The sequence below is a fragment of the Chaetomium fimeti genome, assembly GCF_033439085.1.
Source record: "Chaetomium fimeti strain CBS 168.71 chromosome Unknown B0H64scaffold_5, whole genome shotgun sequence".
Lineage (NCBI taxonomy): Eukaryota > Fungi > Ascomycota > Sordariomycetes > Sordariales > Chaetomiaceae > Chaetomium > Chaetomium fimeti.
In genome coordinates this window covers 3429559-3447375 of record NW_026944333.1, presented here as the reverse complement: position 1 = coordinate 3447375, position 17817 = coordinate 3429559, and the positions used below count along the sequence as shown (strand labels likewise).

The following is a 17817-nucleotide window of genomic DNA, read 5'->3' as shown; positions in this document are numbered from 1 at the left end:
CTTCTCCGGTTGCCGAAAACCGATCGCGGCGCTTCGTCTCTACCTACTAAGCAAGAACATCAGTTTTTATCAATTCGTGGATATGACTGAACATAGATTTTCTCTTTTTTGCTCTGCCGCCCACTTTTAGATTCTATCTTCTGTGTCGAATGTCTTTTTTCCCTGCCCCTCTGCTCCTCCGCCCCTCTGTTTCCTGGTTTGGTGCCAGTGCCCGCCCGCCTGCCCTCGAATTCTTCTCGAAACCCACCGACCCCCGGACCTCTTTCGGGGTTTATTTCCCTCTCCATCCTCCATGTTTCACCGCTAGACTCTTTTCGTCTCGGCAAACACCAACAACCCGCCACTGGATGGCTGCTTTCCTGTTTTGATGTTCCTGATTGGCACCCTTCATGGTCTCAGAGGGTCCAGGATGCAGTAACACGCGACTTCGAGCGGGCTTCTCCAGATTTACGAGATTCCGAAGGCAAACCCCGCGAACCCCCGACCCGTGTCGGTCCGAGTCCGGGGATTTATCCACCACTTCCCCATGGGATCATGTTTGTCTTGCTGCCACCTGACGGCATGAGGTCCCATCTCCCGAGTCACCTTCCCAAAGCGGCGGTGATGTGCGGGATTGCTGCTACGCTGGAGCTGGAGATGCTGTGTTGCCACAAGGGGCACCTCGCACAATCACGTAACCGGTCACCGATTGAGGAGATATCCTCCATATCGTGAAATATTTAGGCCTTCTAGACGTATTCTTGGTGGGCCGACTATCCCCGATACCCTAGTCCTGGGCTCGTTTGCGTCAGTGTTTCTCCGTCACGGCAGTCTTCACGGCAGTCAACAACATGCCATATCGGGTGCTGTAGGGACCGAGCCCGGAACTATCAAACAATATTCAGTTCTAGCCTGCCGCTTCCAAAAACTTGATAACTACCACCGGGCCCCTCTGCATGAGTTCCAACTGAGACCAGCACTTGTGGCCTCCACACACCGCCGTTTTTCTGACCGCCTCCCCACAAACCGACACAATGGCCGGCGGGGTGAAGAAACCCGTAAATGTGTTCAAGTTGAAGAACTTGGACGTGCCCGAAGGAGTCTTCAATTGGAAGCTTTGGTTTGCGGTCCTCTCCTTCTCGCTCCTGGGCGCCGCCCGTGGCGTCGACGAGGGCCTCATCAGCGGCGCTTTCAACAGCCAGCACTTCCAGCAGACCATCAACTACAGCTCGTACAGCAAGGTCGAGCAGGCCAACATCAAGGCCAATGTCTCAGCCATGGTTCAAATAGGCTCGGTTGGAGGCGCGCTCATGTCAGTCACCTCAGCTCCACACCATGCCTTCTGTGCATTTTGAAAACATCAACTGACTCCGAGACAGTGCGTTTCTCATTTGCGACAGAATCGGCAGAATCTGGGCCACTCGTCAACTATGCCTCCTGTGGATTATTGGTATCGCCATCTTCATGGCGTCCAACGGAAATCTCGCTGCCGTCTACGCAGGCAGGTTCATCGCAGGTCTCGGCGTGGGGCAGACGCCCGTCGTTGGGCCCGTTTACATTGCAGAAATCACCCCTGCGAGTATCCGGGGTCTCTGTACTTGTCTCTTTACCGGCTTCGTCTACCTCGGCATCGTCCTTGCCTACTTCACCAACTACGGGTGCCAGATCAACTTGGGCGACACTACCGCCGTGCGATGGCTCGTCCCGACCAGCCTTCACATCATGTTCTCGGGTCTGATCTGCCTCCTCACTCTCTTCCAGTCCGAGTCCCCCCGCTACCTCATCATGAAGGACCAGCATGAGAAAGCCCTCAAGACCATGGCCCGTCTGCGCAACCTACCCCCAGACCACGAGTACGTCGTGACCGAAATCAGCGCCATCACCGCCGCCCACCGCGAAGAGACCGAAGCGACCAAGAACACCGGCTGGCTCGGCATCCTCCGGGAGGCCTTCCTGGACCCGAGCAACTTCTACCGCGTGTCGCTCACCATCGCCGCACAAATCCTGTCCCAGTGGTCCGGCGCGGGCTCCATCACGCTCTACGCGCCCGACCTGTTCCACCTGCTGGGCATCGCCGACACCAACACCAACCTGCTGGTGACGGCCGTGTTCGGGCTGGTCAAGCTGGTCGCCGCCGTCATCTGCGCGCTCTTCCTCGTCGACGTCATCGGCCGCAAGCGCTCCCTCCTGATCGGCATCACCTTCCAGGCCATCTCCATGGTCTACGTCGCCGGCTTCCTGACCGCCATGCCCCAGCTGAGCATCCACAAGACCGACAGCCCGGAGAAGCTTGTCGGGTCTGAGCTGGCTGCCTCCCGCGGTGCGGTGGCGATGATTTACCTGTCGGGCTTCGGGTGGGCGTTGGGGTGGAATAGCAGTAAGTGGTGGCCCTGACGGTCCCTGATTGGCCTGGGCGAATTGTGCTGACCACGTTGCCTCTTTTTCTAGTGCAATACCTCATGACGGCAGAACTGTTCCCGCTGCGGATTAGGGCGTTTTGCACGTCATTGGCGATGACGTTCCACTTTGCAAACCAGTACGGCAACGCGAGGGCTGTGCCGAACATGCTGTTGCATACTGCCGATGGCGGCATCTCGCCGCAAGGGACGTTTTGGTTCTTCGCCTCCGTCACGATCCTCGGCGGCTTTTGGGTGTGGTTTATCATGCCGGAGACGGCGGGGAGGAGCTTGGAGAGCATGGATCGGCTGTTCAGCCTGCCGTGGTACAAGATTGGGAGATATGGTAATCGCGAGGCGGATATGGAGGATGAGAGGGAGAGGCGCAATGGCAAGTTGGACGACATGGGGGTGGCCGATGAAGTTGAGATGACCGCGGCAAGGACTCAGGGAGATGGCCACAGGGTGTGATGCCCCCGCGGCTCAGCTTCAAGACGGTGTCTTGAAACTCAAGCTTGGTTTGAATCATTCGGACATGCGTGTGATACCCGGGTAGCTAGGCGCCTAGAAACTACTCCAAGTTTGTTCATCTCACCGTCTTCTCATAATCCCGCAATGCCCGCGTTGTGTTTCTACCAAATTGTGTACTGCACTAGTGCATAACAATTCGTCTTACTTCACAAAGTTATGCCCAACCTTGTTACCTCGGATTGAGCGCAGATGGTGCGATTTACTTGATATTTTGGTCTCGACAAACCCCGAAATTATTCAAATGCACAAGCTCAAGCCGACGGCTGTGACTGGGGCCTTCGAATACAGACAAGAGGGTGATGGTGGCTGCCTGAAAGCACAAGTCCCTCATCACAGAGCATCGCCTTTGACTCTCAAACGTCCCTTGCGGCGGCGGTTACAACGTCGGGCTATCCGGAAAGATGTGATTCCGTGGGATGTTCCGCCGGGGGCTGAAACTCGATTGGTTGCCTGCAAGCTAGCTGAGCCAAGGGGGAGAGGTTGCATCCCGGGGCCTTGTTGCTCGCAGCTGAGGGACACAGCCCGTCTGTTGGAGCTGCAATGTGCCCTGAATTCGGCTGACGAGGCAGATTCTCCACCGTGACTGGAGCTCCTTACATGCAGGATGGACAGATATGCCGGGCTGATTTTACCAACTTCCTTTCCAAGCTCCCACTGCTTCCCACTCATCCCATCACTTCCCCACACCGAAGTTGGACGCCACAACCCAACATGATCCTGTGTCGAACACCACCTTTGCCGTTTCTTGACGCCGGATGACCCCGCAGAACCCCCTTGGCGGCTGCAGAACCTGGCAGTCACAACGCACGCCGTCAATAGTTTGCGGGAAAGGTGGGATGAGGGCGGCTAAAGGGGCCGGCATCGCCGTCAGCCCTGTCACACCCCACGCTTCAGTGTAGTATCCGAATCCTCAGCACTCCTCGCACTGCTACACTGCTACGCCAGTGCCGGAGCACACTTGTCGTTACGAGCTCTGCCGCGACCGGTATGCTCGCCTCGGTATACGCGCGCCCCATACGGGAATAGTAGGACGACCGCCCGACCGCCGTACGCGCCACCTTGGCATTAAATACTTTTGGCTTCCGTGTTCCCATGTGTCATAGTGCCCTTGATAATGTGCATCAGATGGTCCGGCTGACAGGAACGTTGCGGCACAGCTCCCACCTTGGCGTGTCTCGCTGCGACGTTAGAGTCGGTGCCTGCGTCGAGCGCCATGGGATGGAAGCAGGGACGAAGGAATCGAAGACTCCTGGAAACCGTATCTGTGGGGAACCTGTGCATTGAGCTTTTTTTGTCTTGTACCTCAGACAAGTAGTAGGCGAGTAGCTCTACGTCATGTCATGGTGGACTCACCTACCACACTTGTTACCCCGAGAAGTCCGGTGACAACCAATGACCATGGATTCAAAGCCGCTAGAGAGCAGAGATCATGTGTTGCCCGTCCCGCCCCCGGACTGCTGGAGGTATCATGGCGGTGCAAGTGGCACGCGCGCCAACCGCAGTCTCTCCTTCTCTTACTCTGACCACCCCTCGCTTTCTTACTCACTCACGTTGACTCAACGACAAGGCCGCGCCTCGGGCTCGCGTTCCCATATCACATCCAGAGACCCAGTCGGGCGCGAGAGCGCTCGTGTCATGTGGGGGAGCACAGCATCCCTTCTCCCCTCTTGGAAGAGGCCGAGGACAATAGGTCTGAATGCGGAAAGGTTAGCCTAGGGGGCGGCACACTTTCCCTGATATCTCCGAGCTCTTCCTGTCCAGGTGTGGCTCTCGCCGGTGAGTATTGGACGTCTCCTGTCCCAAAGCGAATGGTGGTGCACCGCCGACTCTGCCTCCCTGAGTAACCCTGCCGCGGCTTCTGCGGAGATGGGGGGAGACAGCTCTGAACATTCCATCGTCGGGGGACTAGATAAATAAAGGTCATCCGAGCGTGTGGTTTGCCCGGAGGTAATCCCTACAACTTGGTATTTCAAACTGCATGAGCCACGCCCCCCGTCACTACTATCCAATATCATATAGTGCTTGGCCACTCACACATATAGCACCTCAGATATTACACAACCACCCTCGTCCTTCCTAGCTCTCACCATGCGGTGGACCCTTGCGGCACTGTTCGGCTCGGCCCTTCTGGCCAACCAGGCCCGGGCAGAACTCACCTTCACGATAGAGGGCACACGGAACGGCGTCCCCATCCCGCAATCCGACATTAAGCTGGAGCCGTTCGAGTTCGGCCGCACCCGCATGGGCCATTCCAACCCGCCCAAAGGCCACAGAAAGCTCCGGAGGGCCAACCCTACCGCTGACAGCGCCAACTGGTGCGGCTCCGTCAACACGACACCCTCGACCAACCAGATCCAAACTATCCACGGCACCTTCCAGCACCCGACATGTAGCCAACGAGCCGGCGTGACCACATACCCTCAGGCGGCCGCAAACTGGGTGGGCATCGACGGCGACTCCTGGACGTCGGCCCTGTTGCAATCAGGGACGGTCTGCAAGGTACGCTGCGCCTCCCTATGGAAGAGAAGTTTTGATTTTAGTGCTAACGAGAAGCCTTAGATTGATAATTCCACTGGTATCGTCAAGTATGTGGTCTCGTATTTCCTCTCCTCTAGCACGCCATTCACTCACACCTTACCTTCAGAAACGAAGCCTGGTGGCAATGGGTCCCGTCTGCCGCCTACACAATCGCTTCCATGCCAGGTACGCCGTCCTACTTCACCCAGCCAATCTGTGCTATGACTAACCCCAGCAACACAGTGTCGCCAGACGACTGGTTCGAGATCACCATCGAAACGACCTCAGCCACAGCAGGCAAAATGTACGCCCCCCCTTTCCCCTTTCCCCCTTCCCCCACCCCCTCCCCAACGCAGACACCCAGACACCCAGACACCCAGACAACCACTAACCCCCCCCCCCCCAACAGCACACTCACCAACCTCTCCCAAGGCCACACCTTCACCATGCAGGTCAAAGACGGCCCCGCGCTCGCGCGGGTCAACGCCGACTGGGTGGTGGAGCGGCCCTACTACGGCTCGACGCTGGCCGGGTTCGCCTCCTTCACCGACGTCTGGTTCGACGAGGCGTGGGCGACGCGGGCGGGCACCGGCACGCTGGGCATCCTGGGCGCCAAGCAGTACCAGATCCCGGGGCTGTGCAACTCGCAGGAGTTTGATGATTCGCACGAGGTGTCGTGGTCGATTTGAGGGGTTTGGGGTTGGGGGGGTTGTTGTTGGGTAGGTAAGGTAGTTTGGGTTGGGTTCGGGATGGCGTTGGATATGGGGTTTGACCTAGTCTTTGATTTGTTGATGTTGGGCTTTGCGAGGGCTTGGTTGTCATTTTATTATTGTGAAGGCTTTTCTTTTGCGAATTATATTGAATGCTTTCAATGTACTGGAGGGGTTGTTTAGTTCCGTACTACTCGCACTTGTAGCGCTGATCCGTTGACGTAGTGCTTGTTAAGTCGTCACACCTTATCAGAGTGAGACAGAATGCGTGCCATCGACATGGCCTCGAGAATTGTTTCGGGGCTGGCTCCTGTGGGGGAGTACAAGGCATCCACATACTGGCTAGGTAGATTCGCTAGGTACTACGAGCTGTCATCTTTTAGCCTCGTGAAACCCGCTTGGAAGCAACCACCACATAAAGCCCAGGACATGGAAGCCGCCCTAGAAGAGAAATCCGAGAATAGGAGGCGTATACTTTATTAGGACATACGGTACTATATCAGCTAAGCTACCTATGCATCCTTTTTGTGTTGAGTACGGGTATCGATATTCATTGAAAGACCGGGAGCTATTCGAAATAGACATGATTGTAAGGGAGATGGAAATAGTACTGTGTTACCCGACACCATCGTAGTGGAGATTCGCAAACCAAGAGGGGAGTTTAACAAGGAACTGTCCAAAAGGTTGAACTCGGGGACGCGAAAAGGCATTGGCCGGTGCGCGGGGTTATCCATTTCCGGTGCTGTCATGGAGCTGGAGACCTGCGTCGGCATGAAAGGGGAGGTGGCTGTTTGAGCTGGTCTGGGGCGGAAATGATAAGACCGCCGCAGCGGTGAGACAGTGAAGGCTGAGGCTTGCTCAGTAGAAGTCCCGAATATAGCCCCTGCTTCTTCCTGCGCACCCTGTTTATGATGGGTTAGTACACTGGCAACGGGAGGGCCACAGCAGGTGATGTGGGAAGAATTTAAGAGCCTTACAGTCACACTAAATGCCATACTCTATGTTAGCCGCGGTGCTTGATTCTTAGTGTAGATGTAAACGTACCGCGACCATGTTTGAACCTTCGTTATGGATCAGGCAGTAACCGCCGCTGCATCTCTTGCATGTGCGTTGAGTGCGATCAATGCACTCTTTACACTAGTGTAACGGTGCGCGTTAGCTTGTAGTCGCAACCTCGTTGCGAGCCCATGAGAGCTTACGTTCATGCCGCACTCCCAGCAGCTCTTGGACACGTGGGCCTAGTGATAACTCGATCAGCATCCATGCCGGGACGGAGTAAGTATGCGTTCAGCGAACATTCCAAGCCTGTCCCAGTAAGAGCGTAAGCCCACCAAAGGGACATGGACCTTTTGAGCAACTTTAGCCAGACCGAGACCTGGTAATGGCACGGCTCGTTCGGCTTGGTGTATCAAAACCGGGTCATACGCTGAGGACTGGGCCCCGGCTCGTTTCAATCTGCCGCAGGGGCGCAGCCCCTTCAGTGTCGTGGGAGCGAACAACCCGCATCCGTGCAGATCCCGTTTCTAATCCTGCACACTGACTCTACGCTGTCGTTCACACCCATCACACCGGGGGCCGGAAATGGGGTTGCTTACAGAGTTAGGCCCCGAACCTGATCCTCCATGGTCCGCGGGGGATGGCGCCCGGGGTCCAATGTAACACGACTCACACCACCATTTATGGCACCCTCCACAGTAGCGGTCTCGGATACAGTCGAAACACCGCGGAATAAAACGCGCCGTCTGCTGTTTGCCGCTCGGGATGAACGGTAGGCGTGACCTCACAGTCTGGCCGGCCGGGCACATGGCAACTTGGAGGCTTGCGGAGTGCATGGGTGGAGGAGCCAGCAAGGGGAACCTCGCTAGGTCGGCCATGCAGCTCTCACTCGTCCGCCTCCCGTCAGAATCACGCTGGGAAGCAATCAACTGTTGGCCCCAGACAGTCCAGCCCTCCGGTGCTGAGCCACAGGAGGCACATCCGTCTAGACTATGGCTTGCAACGGCAAAGTGAGGCACGCTCGCTGCCCCGGTGGAAGCGGCAGCGTCGAGAGCCTCGATATTGACGGTTCCCCATCCGGGAGAGTTGAAGTGTCGTGGACCGGTGCATAGGACCGAGTCAAACGAGATGATGCCCGCACATGCCATGAGCGTGGACGCCCATTCGGCGTGGATACGGCTCGGAAACTGGCCACCACGGCGGGCATACCACGCCTCCGGTTCCTCAGCAAGGGCAGCCGTCAATGCCTCCTGACTCTTTGTGTTCCAAGCAGCGGCAACGGCCGCTGGGCTGGTCGGAGAGGAGCTGGACTTTTGCTCTCGGTGCGCCGATGTCGACGTCGTATCCTGCGGTCCAAAAATATACAACGCTTTCACGCGCGGCATCCCTTCGGGCCTCGATTCGCGGCAGGCATATTGCAAGGCGGCACGGAGTTTCCGCTCGTTTAGGTTCTTGACGCCGCGGGCGGACAAGATACGGACAGAGAAGGAGGGGTCGTTGAGGATCTCATGGATGAGATCAGCTGTGACGGACAGGCCGTCAAGGGAGAGGACCTGCACGTCCCTCAGGATATCGGCGCGGCGGAGGTTGGAGAATATGCCACGAAGGGGGCCCGAGTAAAAGCTGTTGTGAGACGGGCGTGTTAGAGGCATGTAGCAAAGGTGGCGGGGTGGGTATCGGTGATGCTGGCTTACTCGTCCTCGGTCAAGTTCTCATCTAATTGGACATTGCGCCAGACCTCCCCGCCGCGGTCGATGGCATGGGTATCGAACTGTGCGGTCTTGACATTGCCCAGTTCTAGACGTCGGAAGACGTTGGGTGTATGATAGACCAGAAAGCGGAAAGCCCGCGCGGTGGCTGCAAGATTCAGGACATCGTAACAGGATAAGTAGGGTGCTGTCTGCGACAGCACTAGCGAGTTGGCGAGGAGTTGTAGGAGAGCAGAGTGCTGGATTTCGACGGGCAAAGCGTTGTGAGACTCAGAGATCTGGGTCATCGTATTGCACAAGGCCTCAGATGGTGCAAGGCGGGGCGCCGTGTGGTCAATATCTCCTGGAGTGATGACCTCTGGGTGGGTAAAGGTGAAAGAACAAAGGTGATGTTCGGAGCTCGGGGAACACCTGGGTCCGAACTAAATAATTATACCTGATGGTGAGTTGTCTTGGTGGTACCAGAACGGGAAGTGCGGATACCACGTCCGGTGTCTGACAGGACGGACTTGACGGGATGTGGGCCAAGCGAGACGGGGGACAGCCGGGTTGATCGGCGAACCGGGGTGTGTGGTGTTGCAGATTGGGGAAGCTTGGGCGACCAAAGCAGCTCATCCACGCTCTTGGTAGGCTGGTAGGATGGGTGTGTGGGATGCTTGCTGGAGGATCGGCGAGACAGCCAAGAGGTTCGAAGCACAAGTACGAATACATACAACAAGATGTGAACCCAGGGTTTCAGAACTAACACCTTCCTCACCCAAGCAGAATAATATAGATAAAAACCAGTTCTGCTTGAGCCGTCGACAAGGCGGCGCCAGAGGTGGAAGGGTGGTGTTTAGCCGGCCTTAGCGGTAGCGTTGAGGGAGCTCCTTCCTCCCCCGCCTTTTGACCCCAATCTTTGCTGCAGACAGAAGCTGCAGCGTGGGGTAACATCCGACCTCGTTAGCTGGTGGCGAGTCTAGACGGGAGTCGCACAAGCCGTTCCAATGGTTGGGTCGGATGTCTGTTAGACTCTGTCGTACAAAGTAGTAGCTGCAGCAAGCCGTGAGACGCGCTGAACACGTGTTGTCGGCCAACTCCCAGCACTGCGGCGCTCTGGCTCCACCCCCATCACAGGTGTCATCGCCAGAGCTAAAACCCCACTTTGCTCTGAAGTTGGCGGGGCATGTGTGGGGGGCACCAAGCACCCCGCGGTTGAACGGGGTTGATACAGGGTTAGGGCTTTGGCATGTGTTGGCCGTAATCTGTATTTTTATCGATGAGAAGCCCCAAGGGCGGGATTGCAATACCTCGTTGCCTAGAATAGGATGCAATACAAAAAACAACGAAGGCATCATCAGAAACCTCGACCGCCATGTGATAAAAGGCCTCTCCGAGGACTACTCGAAACCCCGCCGTAGCTAAATCTGAATAAACCGCCATGAGTCTCTTTGGCAAGCAGCATAACAACTTGGATGCTCTCCTCCACCGACCACGACCAAGTCTATGGGATCAGTTCCTAGACCAGCCATGCATCTTCCTCGCTCGCAAGCTTTACACCTGGCGGCAAGCTGTTCCCGCCCAGCCGCTTGTGGACCCGGTATCCGTAGTCTGCGTCTCCGACACACACAACACCCAACCACCGCTCCCAGACGGGGATGTCCTCATCCACGCCGGCGACCTCACGCAGTCGGGGTTGCTGCTAGAGCTCCAGGCCGCGGTAAAGTGGCTGCGTGCCCAATCGCACCCTGTCAAGGTCGTCGTTGCCGGCAACCACGACCTGCTGCTGGACACCGGTTGTGACGGCCAAAAACGCACCGCGAACGAGAACGCGGTCGCTGAGCGCGGAGCCATCGACTGGGGTGATATCATCTACCTGGAAAACGCCGAAATAACCGTCACTTGTCCCAACGGCCGCCGGCTTCGTGTTTACGGTAGCCCCTGCTCGCCTCGTCATGGTAATTGGGCGTTTCAGTATCCTCGCGCCGAGGACGTCTGGGCAGGGACTGTCCCGCACGGCATCGACGTGCTGGTGACGCATAGCCCGCCGCGGGGACATCTCGACCTGCTAAAGCTGGGCTGCGAGCACCTGTTGCGGGAGCTATGGCGGGTTCGCCCGAGGCTGCACGTCTTTGGGCATGTCCATGAGGGCGCGGGCACCGAATGGCTGCGGTTTGATGAGTTGCAGGGCGCGTACGAACGGACTGTGCTCGCTGGTGGTGGGGTCTGGAATCTGCTGTGGACGGTGAAGGCGTTTTTGCGTTCGCTTTTACGCCCGGCTGCGGAGGCGAAGTCTTTGCTCGTCAACCCGGCCATTGTCGGCGGCTTACGAGACAACGAGCGGCGGCGGCCGATCAAGGTGGTAATATGATGGAATACTAATTATACTTGCAGAACAGGGATTCGGTTCGGCCTCCCGGGACGGTGAGGAAAGGGCCTTCTATTGTTTATACGAACAATACATGGGGTTCCTCCGCAACGATGTTCATCTTCAGAAACCGCTTGCCCCTATCATGGCCTTGTGGCGCGTTGTTGGATTGATCTGGTATGACCAAAGGCTGGGGCAGCGGTGGGACCTTAGCTACCCAACTCGGTTCCTCCTCGAGCACTACCTTCCGACTCCTCAGTGCATTCTCTACCGCGTTGCCAGCAATAATCGCCGGACTACCTCTTGGTAACCCGCGCCCAATCAAGCGGTTGAAGGCCGTCACCAAGTAGTATGGCAGGACCGCGAGGATGGCATACCGTTCCGGCTCCGGGTCCTTGGGGTCGGGTATCGCTGAGACGGCCCATGAGGGCTGGTTGAAGAAGTATTCGATCTCCGTCCGCAGTCCGATGATGTAGCCGACGACAAGATACTCGTACATGCGATACAGGGATGCCGTGGGCGTGTTGCCTTTGGTGTGCGCTGTCTGCCCCATGCGCTCCTTGCGGTGGGCCAAGAGCCATGCCACGTCGGGGGGCCGTTGGAGAGTTTGCTTGGAGTTTGTGCCCGACCCTTGCTTTCGGAAGCGCTCCGAGACGAGGCGAGAGAAACCGGGCATCGTGGTGGAAGTTGAAAGCGCGATTCAGTTGGGACCACGGCGATAGTGTGGTGGTTCACGATGCAAGCAGACGCTTGAAGGTGCGGTCCACGTGCTCATAAAGGATGTTGGGTCGCTTTCGAGCTACCTAGCTGTGCCTCCATCGGAATATATGGCCTCCACCCCCGTCAGCATTTCCATCAACCAGGAACATGGGCCCCCACTTGTATCAACGCCTCTGGTCTCTGCCTATGCTTCCATCGGGGCCGTCTGTACCCACTTGGGATGGCCGTATCCGGTCTCTGCTTCTCTAAAGGGTCCCAATGCCGGCCTTTAGTAAGATTTCCGATCTATGTTGCCTTGTAACCTCTGTCCCGTGCTTCACAGCAGGCACCAACATCGTAGGACTCGGAGCTTTGTGATGGCAGCCTCCCGGCTCTGTAAACACAGACGGGCCTTAGCAAGGCTCGGAAATACTGGAACAGCTGTCGCCTGTGAAACACGGCTGAGTGAATCCGTTGATGGCGAATACCGTGCTGCTACATCAGGTTACTCTCTGAATGCCATGACTCCTGTGGCCGGCATTGCATAAGGCGCCCGCCTCCGCATAGGCTCTGTTGGTACCTCTGATCCCTTATTCCATCCAGTATACCCACGATCCCTTTCTAGCAAACTACACCACGCAAGGCATTTCATTACACTCATTAAAGATTCTACCAAGATGGGTCAGTCCTGGTCCCAGTTTCAGCAACGCAACAATGCGAGATCTCTGCTCGAACTCGCCCCGGCGGGGACTCCGGGCAGTGGCGCCCCCATTCCGAACCTCACGCGTCCCACGCTCGAGACGGCGCTGACGAACGTCGGAGATTATCTCGCCAAGAAGAAGAAGACTGTCACGGTGATTGCCGTCGGCGGCGCCGTCAACACCATCCATCTGAGGAGCCGGCAGTCGACGCACGACGTCGACTTCTACAACAGTCGGCTGACGGTCGCCGACTATGGGCATCTCATAAAGGGGGCCAAGGAAGCCGCCGGGCGCGATCCCCAGCTCAATGAGGGGTGGTTCAACAACCACACCGTATTCTTCATCCCGCAATCGCAGCGTGACGCCCTCACGGACCAGGCGTTCGCCCAGAACGAGGTCATCTTCCAGCACGGCGGCCTGAAGGTGCTAGCGGCGCCTTGGAAGTACGCCTTCTGCTGCAAGGTCGACCGTCTCGCCGGCGGCGGAATCAACGCCGCGCAGAGCTATGACCTTTCGGACGCCGTGCATTACCTTGCCCGCCACCTGGCAAGACATAACTTGACGACGATGACGCTGGCGACGGTGAAGCAATGGTTCGCGGGGTATGGCCTACAATGGACTGTCGGCAATGACGTGGTGATTGGACGTATTAATGCCGCTTATAAGACCAAGTTCGGTGTGGAGAAGGTTATTAAGTAGACGACGTGTGGGCGGGTGGTGAGGCCGTGAGATGTTGAGTTGGGAGTCGGCGTTGTGGAGTGGAGGATTGCGATGAAACACATGCTGTTTGTATCGTAGAAGTGTAATATTACGCTTGAGTGCTGAGGTGGATGTATCATGATTCCTGTAACGTGAAACTTGCCGTGCCCCAACTTCCAAAAAGAGCATCTCACCCCAACAACAGACGGCTACTTTCGGTACCTCGTCTTGTTGACCCACAACAATGGGCATTCCTCAACTCCGGAGGCAGCTGGAGCGCTATGCCGAGAGGGCCGTCATTGAAACAACAAATGTCGTGCTAGATGGTCCTGCTCTGGCATACCATGTTCTCGCCCTCTGCTCGAGGACAACGCGCAAATCGAGTCCCTTCGAGCAGCCATCCTATGAGCTGCTAGGCAAAACTGCGATAGCATGGCTAGGCCAAATCCAAAAATATGGTCTTTCAGTGTAAAGTCGGGTCCCTAACCATTAGGATGACCCCGAGCTGACAACTCCTCGTAGCTCAGCTATCTATTTTGACAGTTATTTGCCCAGTTCAAAACGGCCCGAGCGGATACAGCGCCTCATCAAGTTGACTCGGGATTTGATCAAATACCAAGTGGCATTCCAAGCCGGAGTTCCGAGGCCCAACTCTCATCACACAGTGGACGCCAATGTTGATTTGTTTCCCGACGCATGGCCCACGGAGAAGAAAACAAACTTGAAGCCACCAGTCCCGCCATTTCTCGTCCCTGCCGTCATTGATGCGTTGAGAAATTCACCTGAATTTGGGTCTCGGATCAAGTTGGTCCCCGGGGAGGCAGACGGTTTCTGCGCCCGTCATGTCCGTGAACATGGCGGAATGGTTCTGACGTCCGACTCCGACCTGTTGGTGTATGATCTGGGTGAAGCCAGTGGCGTCATATTTCTTACAGACATCGATGACGATACGGAAACCCAAAAGCTTAGGGCCCCTCAGTACCGCCCCGCGGATCTCTGTAGACGGTTGTCCATCAAACCGGATACAGGTCTTCAGCATCTCGCGTTCGAGATAAGCAGAGATCCTTATTTGACATTGGAACAGGCAGTTGGGAAATCGAAAAGGGGAGAGACAGCCTCGACGTCTGAAGAGGAATACACCGAGTTCATGGGTCAATATCTCTCCCCAGAGGTGGGGTCGACACTCAATACAACTCAAGTTTCGGCCCTCGACCCACGGGTTTCCGAAATTGCACTCCGATCACTCCCAACCTCAAGTGTTGCGACGTCCTCACCATCTGGGGACCTCAACGACTCAAGACTGGAGATGTATTTGCCCTTTCTCCTCGATTACCCATCTCGGACAAGCGCATGGGAAGCCAGCAAGCCCACAAGACAGTTGGGGTACGCAGTCTTGCTGTCCAATCTGGATCATTGCAACAACATCCCCGCGGTATTTGAGATGAGGAGGCTACAGTCCATATCCTCAGGCTTGGATGTTGGCGTCCCAGCGCCAACTGAGATTGACGGCCTCGGTACTTCTCTGCTCGCGCTCTTGTCCAAGATCGAGGCAGGCATGGGCAAACCCGAACTGGTATGGGTAATGCTGGCCATTTACCAGGACATTGTCATGACTATGGATCGTGCGAAGGGATATCCCCTCAGTCTCGAGCTGCTTCGTCAAGATGCCAGGGGCAAACTAGACTCGTGCTCATGGGATTTTCTCCACCTCCTGGCACAGACCCAAGGAACCTTCTATTCGCTAAGGATGCTTCACCAAATCCTTGAGTTCTCAGAACACCGCACCGGGGCCCCGACGGCAATATTGTCAGGTCTTTCACAACTTCTGTTGCGCCTCCCGCCGTTGTCTGACTTCCCCACGGCGAAGACTTTCGCAAAAACCATATCGTTGGTGAGGGAGGAAGGGGGGCTCTCTTGTTTGGAGACTCTCTGTGCGGACTATGAGGATGTCATCCCGCTCATCAAATCTGCCCGGGAACCACAAAACAACAAGAAGTCAAAGAAGAGGAAACAGATGGCATCGGATGAGGGGAATAGCAAGGTCCGTTTGAGCGACCCCCGCTCGAGCAACCCCTTTGACCTCCTGGCAGGGGCCGGGGACTGAAGAGCAACGGCGGCATTGGCTCGTCGTTGACGGTTGTTCAACACCACACGTGTCAAACCAAAATGAATCCGCGCCGTCTTCTCTCGCTAAACCACCCTTTCCTCTCCCGATTCACTTGGCTTGCCTGTTGTTGACAAGCCCCTGAGCAGTTGGCCCAGCAAGAACGAAAGGGGTTAGGGTTACACAAGAGCCCCCCTTATCGCTATCAGCCAAAAGTGCCCCTCCAAAATTTCGACAGCCCCGCGCTCCAAGCGTGTCTCCGTCGGACGACTGTCGGCTCCTCTGGTCAGCCAAATTCCTTCCCGTCCCACCCTCCACAGTCCCTAAAAAGGGCACAAGCCTCGTGGCCTCCAACCCTCAACACCAAACCACCAATCCCAACCCCACATCCACAAACCATCCCAAGCCACCTACCACCAACAATGACCGCCCCAACAACCACCATCCCCCCCGCGGCGGCGGAGGAGGGCACCACCACCCTCGCAAAGATCAGCACCCTACGCCAATCCCTCACGACCGAAACCACGCCCCTCCCGGTGCGCTTCCGCGCGCTCTTCTCGCTCAAGCACGTCGCCGCCACCCACGCCGCCGCGTCGGCGGAATCGCTCGCGGCGATCGAGGCGATCGCGGCCGGGTTCGCGTCGCCGTCGGCGCTGCTGAAGCACGAGCTGGCGTACTGCCTGGGCCAGACGGCGAACGGGGCCGCGATCCCCCACCTGACGGCCGTGCTGGAGGACACGGGCGAGGACGCCATGTGCCGGCACGAGGCGGCCGAGGCGCTGGGCGCGCTGGGGGACGTCGCGAGTTTGGAGGTGCTGAAGCGGTTCAGGGATCGCGAGGGGGAGGAGGTGGTGGTGACGGAGACGTGCGAGCTGGCGGTGGAGAGGATCGAGTGGGAGAATGGGGAGGGGAGGAGGGCGGAGAAGTTGAGGGCTAGGTATGTTCACGCAAGTTTGCTTTTTTGTTAGTTGTTGTTGTTGTTGTGTTATACTGGGAAGAGTAGTTGCTAACTGCTGCTGCTGCTGCTGCTGCTAATCTAGTGACTTCTCCTCGGTCGATCCCGCACCGCCTACGGCCCAGGGACAGGAGGAGCAGACGGTGGAGGAACTGGGCAACGCCCTGATGGATACAAGCCTGCCGCTTTTCAAGAGGTACCGCGCCATGTTTGCCCTGCGCGACTTGGCGTCGCCGCCCGACCTTCCCACCGCCGTTCCTGCCGTTCTTGCCCTGGCCACGGGCCTCGCCGATTCCTCCGCCCTATTCCGCCACGAAATTGCCTTTGTCTTCGGCCAACTAGCGCACCCGGCGTCCATCCCTGCGCTCACCGCGGCCCTAAGCAACACTGAGGAGGCGAGTATGGTCCGGCACGAGGCCGCTGAGGCGCTTGGCAGCCTGGGAGACGAGGAGGGCGTCGAGGAGACCCTTCTGAAGTTCTTGCACGATAAGGAGGCGGTTGTCCGCGAGAGTGTAATCGTGGCGTTGGATATGGCCGAGTACGAGAAGAGCAACGAAACCGAGTATGCGCTGATTCCGGAGGTCAGGGGGACTGCTTAAGTTGAGTTGTATTTTGGCGTTTGGGTCGTTAAAAAGGGTATTAGACCGTCCAGGTAGCACAGGAGCTCGGTATAGATCGATCGGATCTGATTTCGGAAATCGGAAATCGTCGTCGTATGGCAATGACCCTCAGTTGTTCATAGCCCACCTGAACCCCACGTTAGCAAACTTCCAGAGAGGCAACCCCGGTATCCCGTACCTTTCGCCGCAATCGCAGTTGTAAATGATGGTTGAGCCTTCATCAGCACTCCTCTGTTGCACCTCGGAGTACCGTATTCCGGTCTTGCCGCACTTTGGACATTCAGTATTGGAATCGATGCGCTCTGTTTGCACCTTGTGCCTTTCGACGGTCTGAACGATTGACAGTTTCTGACGTAATGCCGAGGGGAAATCAGAGGGTTTCGTTCTCGTTGTTACTGTCTTCCAGGGGTGATCTGCAAAAGTTAGCAATCCCGCTCGGTGGTGGTTCAATCCATTCAATATACGCCTCGGACTGACCTCTGTTTTCCGCTCCGCAGCAGTCGCAATGGAGAATGTTCTTCTCACTGCCCTTAGACGCAGGCAGGAGATTGCCGCAGTCAGTGCAAAAGATCAAGGAGCCAATTGCGGCCATTTTGTCGCTCTTCTCAGTTGCGGGAGCCCTATTCGGAGAAATTCGTTGTCAAGAGTGCCAGTGCACCAAAGATCAACCGGATTTCTTCAGCGCGAAAGCGCGCCCACCAGAAAATTTAGCGGGGCCTGCTCCCCAGAGAGCAGCGAGGCACGGGCCATGTGTACCCCAAAAACCGGGCAGGCTCATTGGGCCCAAAAAGGATGGGCTGCTTGGCGGTCCGCTTGGCAGTGCAAGGCTGCCTGCTATGGTGGACCCTGGCCCG

At 56.9% G+C, this 17817-nt stretch overlaps 9 protein-coding genes across 9 annotated transcripts; 6 read left to right on the top strand and 3 right to left on the bottom strand.

Moving 5' to 3' along the window:
* The first annotated feature begins 747 nt into the window (after positions 1–747).
* B0H64DRAFT_362618 (general substrate transporter) lies at positions 748–3245 on the top strand. The gene is made up of 3 exons (XM_062801769.1): positions 748–1291; positions 1359–2356; positions 2428–3245. The coding sequence occupies exons 1-3, from the start codon at positions 1014–1016 to the stop codon at positions 2844–2846; spliced, it is 1695 nt and encodes a 564-aa protein (XP_062658441.1). The 5' UTR covers positions 748–1013; the 3' UTR covers positions 2847–3245.
* A 1443-nt stretch (positions 3246–4688) lies between these two features.
* B0H64DRAFT_198120 (concanavalin A-like lectin/glucanase domain-containing protein) lies at positions 4689–6456 on the top strand. Its single transcript, XM_062799208.1, has 5 exons — positions 4689–5405; positions 5466–5491; positions 5551–5609; positions 5667–5727; positions 5833–6456. The coding sequence occupies exons 1-5, from the start codon at positions 4995–4997 to the stop codon at positions 6110–6112; spliced, it is 837 nt and encodes a 278-aa protein (XP_062658440.1). The 5' UTR covers positions 4689–4994; the 3' UTR covers positions 6113–6456.
* Positions 6457–7656: 1200 nt separating this feature from the next.
* On the bottom strand, positions 7657–9125 carry B0H64DRAFT_324470 (uncharacterized protein; the record flags this gene model as incomplete). Its single annotated transcript, XM_062800654.1, has 2 exons — positions 7657–8752; positions 8824–9125. 2 exons carry the CDS (start codon positions 9123–9125, stop codon positions 7657–7659), a joined length of 1398 nt encoding a protein of 465 aa, XP_062658439.1.
* Positions 9126–10152: 1027 nt separating this feature from the next.
* Positions 10153–11226, top strand: B0H64DRAFT_198053 (Metallo-dependent phosphatase-like protein). The gene has a single exon (XM_062799205.1). It carries the CDS (start codon positions 10259–10261, stop codon positions 11186–11188), a length of 930 nt encoding a protein of 309 aa, XP_062658438.1. The 5' UTR covers positions 10153–10258; the 3' UTR covers positions 11189–11226.
* Positions 11227–12211, bottom strand: B0H64DRAFT_198054 (uncharacterized protein). The gene has a single exon (XM_062799206.1). It carries the CDS (start codon positions 11859–11861, stop codon positions 11265–11267), a length of 597 nt encoding a protein of 198 aa, XP_062658437.1. The 5' UTR covers positions 11862–12211; the 3' UTR covers positions 11227–11264.
* B0H64DRAFT_198055 (uncharacterized protein) lies at positions 12212–13409 on the top strand. Its single transcript, XM_062799207.1, has one exon. It carries the CDS (start codon positions 12562–12564, stop codon positions 13282–13284), a length of 723 nt encoding a protein of 240 aa, XP_062658436.1. The 5' UTR covers positions 12212–12561; the 3' UTR covers positions 13285–13409.
* A 62-nt stretch (positions 13410–13471) lies between these two features.
* B0H64DRAFT_198043 (XPG domain containing-domain-containing protein) lies at positions 13472–15599 on the top strand. The gene is made up of 2 exons (XM_062799204.1): positions 13472–13752; positions 13807–15599. The coding sequence occupies exons 1-2, from the start codon at positions 13529–13531 to the stop codon at positions 15386–15388; spliced, it is 1806 nt and encodes a 601-aa protein (XP_062658435.1). The 5' UTR covers positions 13472–13528; the 3' UTR covers positions 15389–15599.
* A 211-nt stretch (positions 15600–15810) lies between these two features.
* B0H64DRAFT_375651 (armadillo-type protein) lies at positions 15811–16942 on the top strand (the record flags this gene model as incomplete). The annotated part of the gene is made up of 2 exons (XM_062802431.1): positions 15811–16325; positions 16429–16942. 2 exons carry the CDS (start codon positions 15811–15813, stop codon positions 16940–16942), a joined length of 1029 nt encoding a protein of 342 aa, XP_062658434.1.
* B0H64DRAFT_198017 (uncharacterized protein) lies at positions 16887–17646 on the bottom strand. Its single transcript, XM_062799203.1, has 3 exons — positions 17441–17646; positions 17142–17376; positions 16887–17090 (listed from the first exon to the last, which is right to left on the bottom strand). The coding sequence occupies exons 1-3, from the start codon at positions 17553–17555 to the stop codon at positions 17072–17074; spliced, it is 369 nt and encodes a 122-aa protein (XP_062658433.1). The 5' UTR covers positions 17556–17646; the 3' UTR covers positions 16887–17071.
* Positions 17647–17817: the final 171 nt, after the last annotated feature.

Excerpts from the sequence above, each read along its gene's own strand:
- B0H64DRAFT_362618 (XM_062801769.1), top strand. The coding sequence starts at position 1,014 with ATGGCCGGCGGGGTGAAGAAACCCGTAAATGTGTTCAAGTTGAAGAAC. Across the intron at positions 1,292-1,358 it reads TCGGTTGGAGGCGCGCTCAT|TGCGTTTCTCATTTGCGACA; the intron begins GTCAGTCACCTC and ends ACTCCGAGACAG. Across the intron at positions 2,357-2,427 it reads GGCGTTGGGGTGGAATAGCA|TGCAATACCTCATGACGGCA; the intron begins GTAAGTGGTGGC and ends CTCTTTTTCTAG.
- B0H64DRAFT_198120 (XM_062799208.1), top strand. The coding sequence starts at position 4,995 with ATGCGGTGGACCCTTGCGGCACTGTTCGGCTCGGCCCTTCTGGCCAAC. Across the intron at positions 5,406-5,465 it reads AATCAGGGACGGTCTGCAAG|ATTGATAATTCCACTGGTAT; the intron begins GTACGCTGCGCC and ends GAGAAGCCTTAG. Across the intron at positions 5,492-5,550 it reads AATTCCACTGGTATCGTCAA|AAACGAAGCCTGGTGGCAAT; the intron begins GTATGTGGTCTC and ends CCTTACCTTCAG.
- B0H64DRAFT_198053 (XM_062799205.1), top strand. The coding sequence starts at position 10,259 with ATGAGTCTCTTTGGCAAGCAGCATAACAACTTGGATGCTCTCCTCCAC.
- B0H64DRAFT_198054 (XM_062799206.1), bottom strand. The coding sequence starts at position 11,861 with ATGCCCGGTTTCTCTCGCCTCGTCTCGGAGCGCTTCCGAAAGCAAGGG.
- B0H64DRAFT_198055 (XM_062799207.1), top strand. The coding sequence starts at position 12,562 with ATGGGTCAGTCCTGGTCCCAGTTTCAGCAACGCAACAATGCGAGATCT.
- B0H64DRAFT_198043 (XM_062799204.1), top strand. The coding sequence starts at position 13,529 with ATGGGCATTCCTCAACTCCGGAGGCAGCTGGAGCGCTATGCCGAGAGG. Across the intron at positions 13,753-13,806 it reads CAAAAATATGGTCTTTCAGT|CTCAGCTATCTATTTTGACA; the intron begins GTAAAGTCGGGT and ends AACTCCTCGTAG.
- B0H64DRAFT_198017 (XM_062799203.1), bottom strand. The coding sequence starts at position 17,555 with ATGGCCGCAATTGGCTCCTTGATCTTTTGCACTGACTGCGGCAATCTC. Across the intron at positions 17,377-17,440 it reads CTGCGGAGCGGAAAACAGAG|ATCACCCCTGGAAGACAGTA; the intron begins GTCAGTCCGAGG and ends TAACTTTTGCAG.